General features: G+C 55.1%; 1 protein-coding gene across 2 annotated transcripts in view; it reads right to left on the bottom strand.

Moving 5' to 3' along the window:
• Positions 1–2,582: 2,582 nt before the first annotated feature.
• Positions 2,583–6,000, bottom strand: part of MEIS3 (Meis homeobox 3) — an 11,404-nt gene continuing 7,986 nt past the window's right edge. For both annotated transcript variants that reach the window (XM_060651598.3, XM_060651597.3), the window contains exons 9-13: positions 5,864–5,940; positions 5,588–5,646; positions 5,397–5,480; positions 4,974–5,036; positions 2,583–3,046 (exon numbers count right to left, since the gene is read on the bottom strand). In XM_060651598.3, coding sequence (XP_060507581.1) covers positions 4,987–5,036; positions 5,397–5,480; positions 5,588–5,646; positions 5,864–5,940 — 270 coding nt within the window. In that variant the 3' untranslated portion in view covers positions 2,583–3,046; positions 4,974–4,986. The remainder of the gene's footprint in view (positions 3,047–4,973; positions 5,037–5,396; positions 5,481–5,587; positions 5,647–5,863; positions 5,941–6,000) is intronic.

Here is a 6,000-nt window from a genome sequence, read left to right as displayed (position 1 = left end):
TTAGCCCCTTTAAAAATCATAGACTCTTAGAATTATATATGTATGTGTGTGTGTGTGTGTGTGTGTATACACACACATATATATTTTAAGTTTATTTATTTTGAGAGAGAGAGAAAGAGCGCAAGCAGGGAAGGAGCAGAGAGAGTGAGGGAGAGAGAGAAAACCCCAAGCGGGCCGTGCGTCGTCAGCGCTTGACGTCATGGGGCTCAAACCCCTGAACCCTGAGACCGTGACCCGAGCGGAAATCAAGAGCGGGACGTTCTACCCACTGAGCCACCCAGGTGCCCCCTGAATTAGATTTTTCAAAATGAGAGGCGGTGGGGGCGTAGGTAGAGCACAGGCTTCAGAGCTTCTAGGCCTCCGGTTGGAACGGAGATCCACAGTCCCCAGCCGTGTGACCGCACCTCTCTGGGCCTCACTTTCCTCATCTGGGAAATGGGGGCAGTGATCGCACTTCCTTCGCGGTGAGGGTCTGCCAGGTTGGCAGGCATGAAGCTTCTAGAACAGAGCCTGGCACCCGGCTCGCAGCAGGTAACTCCCCACCCCCACCCTGCTCTACTGTGTCCAACCTCCTGTCATGTGCTCATTTGCTCAACCCTTTGGGGGTCCCCCACCCCAGGACACCAGCCCCTGAAGACGGCGGTCCCGCTGATGGGCCCGGAGAGCAGGGCCGCGGTGGCCTGAGTCAATGAGGGTGGAGGCAGCTGAGTCTCCAAGGCACTGCTGGTTCTCCCCACCTGTTCCCCGGGCACTCGCTGTGAGGTGGCACCGGGTGAACGGGCGAGTGACGGGGAGAATTCCAGGGAGGGGACAGGAGGAGGAAACAAAATGGGGCAGTGATGGAGCTGCAGTCAGGAGGGGGGTGCTTTGGTTTGGCCTCTCCTGCATCTTTGCCCAGGTGACTCAGCCAGAGAAGGTGGAGAAGGGGATCCGGGGCAAAGGGAGGAGCCAGGACAGAGGCCCGGAAGGGGCACTGAGCTATTTTCCACAAACAAGGGTCTAAACCCAAGCAACTTCCAATTTGCCACTGAGCCCCATGGCGTCTTGGGAACGGATCGGCAGGATCGGCAGATCCTGGAGTTGACGGCAGCTGAGATTCCCATGAGGGATATTTGATCCCTTGAGCACCTGGTCGGGGCTCAAGGCCTCTGTGGGTCAAAGCCTAACACGGCCTGAGACAGAACAGGCATGGGGGCCCTGGGCCTCAGTTTCCCTGCTTGCATCACGAGGGTCCAGAGGCTGCTGCATCGTAGAAGATGAGTATTGATGGGGCGCCTGGGTAGCTCAGTTGGTGAAGCGTCTGACTCTTGGTTTCCGCTCAGGTCATGATCTCCCGGTTGGTGAGTTCGAGCCCTGCATGGGGCTCTGCGCTGACAGCGGGGAGCCTGCCTGGGATTCTCTGTCTCCCTCTGTCTCTCTCTGCCCCTCCCCTGCTCACACACGTGAGCGCGCGCGTGCACACACACACACACACACACGCACACTCTGTCTTTCTCAAAATAAATACATAAGGGGGCGCCTGAGTGGCTTAGTCAGTTAAGTGTCCAACTTCTGCTCAGGTCATGATCTCACGGACCATGAGTTCGAGCCCCGCGTCGGGCTCTGTGCTGACAGCTCGGAGCCTGGAGCCTGCTTCCCATCCTGTGTCTCCCTCTCTCTCTCTCTGCCCCTCCCCTGCTCTCACTCTGTCTCTCTGTCTCTCAAAATTCAATAAAAATGTTTTTAAAAATTAAAAAAAAATAAACTTAAGAAAAAAAAAAAAGATGAGTATTGAGTGACTGGTGGTTTGAGATGGCCTCTGAGGGCCTCATGTTTCCAAGCTCAGGTCTGCGTGTTCCAAGTGAGTATCATGGGGCTGGTAAGGGGCAGAGCAGGGATTTGAACCCAGGCACGTTGGGCTGGAGTCTGGTCTGTTGGCCACACATACATGTTTCCAAGGACCGCTCTGGGTAACTGCATTTATCTCCCATGGGACAGACGAAGAAAAGTCATCTGTGAGCCACAGTGTGGGAGAGGGATGCAAAAGCGGCCATAATTCTTCATTCCTCCCCATTGCTTGTGCTGTGAGTTCGCAGCCCCCCTTCCCCGCCCTGTAAGGGGTGGAAGCTGCTTCTCCTCCCTTGAATCCGGGCCGGTCTTGAGACCTGTGGCCAAGATAACCAGGTAACCAGGCCTCAGGAGGCCTTGGGCCCTTCTGTTCTCTCTTGGGGTCCAGTTAACCAGACCGCCTTGTCATCAATGTCATCGTGAGGTCCAGTCACTCCTGTGGCCTCGCTGCCAGCCAGCGGAGCCCCCTTGCTGACCTGTCGCCAGCCATGCTACACAGGAGAGCCCTGTTTTGAAATCCCAAGAACCGCCCAGCAGAGTGTAGTATACCGACCTATAGAACAATGAGCTAAAAAAGAAGTTGGTGTTTTAAACCACAAAGCCATGGGTGGGAGCGCCAGAGGAGAGCGCGCGGAGAGAGCGGGAGGGGGCGGGGAGGGAGAGAGAGTATCAATTATTATTATAGTCACTCAGGTGCTTCAAATTGATGAGTATTTGAATCTCAAAAGAGACACAAGAACTCAGATCGGTGGCTTTTTGTTTTTAAGACTTTATCATTAAAAAAAAAAAAAAGTAGAAGACATCAGTGAAGGGAGGTAGGGGAGAGAAGGGGAGGGAGTGGGCTGGAGGGTGAGGGGGCCTCTCCCAAATGTCGGATCCAGCTGACCCTCCTTCCCTGACAGCCCCAGCCCACCTCCAGTCCCTTCTCTAGCCTGGAGGCAGGGGGATCCCCAACCACCACCTTCTGAAGACCCAGGCCCAGGATCTCAGCTTGGGTTCGAGGCAGAGGTGAGGGCAGATGTGGGGCGCGGGGCCTGGAGGCCTTGTCTTTGTCCTTGAGAGCCCCTCGAGTGGGCGCTCAGGCCCCCATGTCCCGGCGGGGCCCCAGGGAGGTAGGCATTGCGTTGGGGGCCTTAGGAGGTGGGGTCCTGAAGTCAGGGGGCCAGGCAGGGACCGGGACCAGGTGTGAGCCTGGCGGTCACAGTCCGGAGGCTGGGGTCTGTGAACAGGGGACAAGAGGCCAAGTCAGGAAGTGGGGAGGGGTCTGGCTCCACATCAGCCCCTCTGTGCAGCCCCCATCAGCCCCATAGCAAGAGAAATGCAGAGGGAGGGAGGGAGGGAGGGAGGGAAGCAGAACAGAAATGGAAAAGGGAGACATAGACAGAGACAGAGATGTAAAAAGAGACAAGAAGACAATTAAGACCAAGAAAGAGAAAGGAAGACAGGGAGAGAGATGGACCAAGACCCCTCACCTCCCCGAGGTTCTCCTGACATTCAGACCAGGCCACACCTGTCCTCGGTTGGTCAGGGCAGAGCTGAGACCCCCACTGACCTCCCACTGCCAGTCCCTGAACAAACCTGTCCCTCTTTCCTTCCCAGGCTCCAGTCCCCATGCCCCTCCATGCCTAAGTCCTCCTAGGTCTCCACTCCCATCTCCCAGCCTTCCTGTTGGACCTGAGTTCATTACTCATCCACCCAGCTTGCCAGTGCAAGCCTAGCCCAGTCCTCCCTTCCCCTCATGGCTGTGACTGGGTGGGGGGAGCAGGGTGCTATCTCATAGCTGTGAGCCTTCTAAGTGCCCTGGGCCTTTGCATATGCTGTTCTCTCCTTTCCTGCCTCGCTCCTTCCATTCTCCTGGTCTCAGCTCCAAGTCCCCTCTTCCAGGAAGTCTTCCCTGAACCCCCCAGCCTGGGTTTGATGCCCCCTCTGGGCTCCTTCAGTTCTTGGGTTCCGTCACTCCAGCCCTGCCCACTCTGGGACATCACTGTCTGAAGACAGGTCTGTCTCCCCCACTGGACAGTGAGCCCTATGGGGGCAGGGTACAGAAATGCTCAGAGAATGTACATTAAATGAATGATGAATGAATGAATGAAGCAGTGCTAAGGTAAAGACTCTGGCTTTCAGAGTCTTAATACAGACAGAGTCAAGATCTGATTTGTGTTTTAGAAATTCCAGGAAGCCTCTCAACCCTGGGGCTTTGCACATGCTGTTCCCTTTGCTTTTCTGAGCCAAGTGAACCTGCCCAAGTGACCTCTTCTTAGCATCACTTTTCTCCTCTGTAACATGGAAATAAGAATAATTTTTCCCCCCCAAATTTGGGGTTTTTATGAAGACTAAGTGGGAAGATGCTGTAAGGTCTTAAGACCTGGGAGCATAAAAGAATGCACCCTACTACCTTGCCCCCCTTTCCTCCCCATTGGATCCCTATTCATCCTTCAATGTCCTACCCACAAGTCACTTCCTCTATAAAATATTTCCTAATATCTCAGGGATGAGTGATGTCTCCCTCCTCTGAGCAAGCTGTGTTATACTGTTTTCGCTGTTGTTCTGGACTGTCATTCGTTTCTGATGTCCACTTCCTCACAAGCCCAGAATCTTCTCAAGAGCAGGATTCTACCGGAGGCTGGTCAGGATGTGGAACGAGGGTTTAACATATTTTGGAGGCGTATGAATGGATAGGTGGGCAGATGAATGGGGGAGAAGGTAGGTGGGTGAATGCATTCTAGGTGGATATGCGAGTGGGTGGACCAATGGGGAGGTGGGTGGATGAGTGGGTAGATGTATTTTCTGATGAAGACAGGTAGTAGTTGCCTGCGTAGATGGATCACGGGGAGGTAGGTAGCTGAGCGAATGCATGGATAAGTGGGCGCATGTGTGGTTGGATGGATAGGGAGTGGATATATTTTGGATGGATAGTGTGTAGGTGGGTGATTGATGGATGGATAAATACAGAGACGGGTGAATGAGTTGATGGATGGATGGATGGACAGATGAATCATCTTCCCACTAAGCCTTGGGGAACCCTCAGTTCAGGGACCCCTGCTGACCCTGCTCTGGGTTGGAGGAATATTGGAATCTGGAGTTCTTACCAAGGTTTGAGAGCCACACAACCCCCAACCCAGTGCCCCTAGACATTGGACACTTACACTTGTCCTGAATCTATAGATAATGCCACTCTCCTTCTAAGTTCAGACTCATCCCCATCGGCCCTGGAAGACAAAAGAGGAGGGTTAGTGGTTCTTCACCAGACATCTCCATATGCCCCTAAATCCTTCCTGCCTGCTCCTTCCCCAGGGGATCCATCTATCGAGACCGACTGAGTCATCATTTAAGAAAGGACTGGTCCTTTGAGGAAAAGTAGAGCCTTCCAATGGATGGGCAGAGCCTGGAAGAAGCGAATTCGGCTAAGAAAAGGTGGGCATCTGGAAATCTACAATTGTCTCCCCAGCTCCACTGTTATGCGAATGAAGTACTATTCCTGAAGTTAATCCCAAGAGGTGGGGCATCATCATTTAGAGGAGGGGCCTGGTGTGCTGGGGGCGTGGCCTAGTTAAGGGGCGGGGCCTTACCTGGAGGCCTGACTGTCATGTGTGGCTGAGCTTCCGTATAGCTCCCCATGGGCTGGCCCTCTGGGCTGAAGGCTGCACTCTGCCCTGCGAGGGAGGTTGAGGGGTGCAGGCTGAGCCCCAGGGTGTGCGGGTCCCAGCCTTGACACTCCCCGGGGAACACTAGACCCTCTCTCCCCGCCTTCTCCCTGTACCTGTGCGGTTGGATTGATCTATCATCGGCTGCACGATGCGTCTCCGGGCGTTAATGAACCTGGGAGGGGGTCATGGAAACAGAGGGAGGTGTAAAGAGGGAATAGGAGGGAGGCAGCAATGAACACCCGAGACAGAGCTGGAAAAGAGGACGGGGACAGGCGAGGGGAGACGAGAGGCTCCCAGGGGCTTCGCGGCCTCCGTCAGCACCGCGGACAGCGCCCGGCCTCCCACCCCGGGCGGGCCCACGGACCGCGCAGGCCTCCTAGGTCACTCACCAGTTGTTGACTTGCAGGATGGTGAGCCCCGTGTCCTGCGCCAGCTGTTTCTTCTGATCCTCCGAGGGGTACGGGTGCTGTGGTCACCAGCAAGAGTCACCCTGCCTGCCCAGCTGCCATCTGACCCCCCAAGGCCT

The sequence above is a fragment of the Panthera onca genome, chromosome E2 (assembly GCF_046562875.1).
Source record: "Panthera onca isolate mPanOnc1 chromosome E2, mPanOnc1 haplotype 2, whole genome shotgun sequence".
Classification (NCBI taxonomy): Eukaryota; Metazoa; Chordata; class Mammalia; order Carnivora; family Felidae; genus Panthera; species Panthera onca.
The sequence above is the reverse complement of the archived record's forward strand: the minus strand, read 5'-3'. Positions and strand labels throughout refer to the sequence as shown.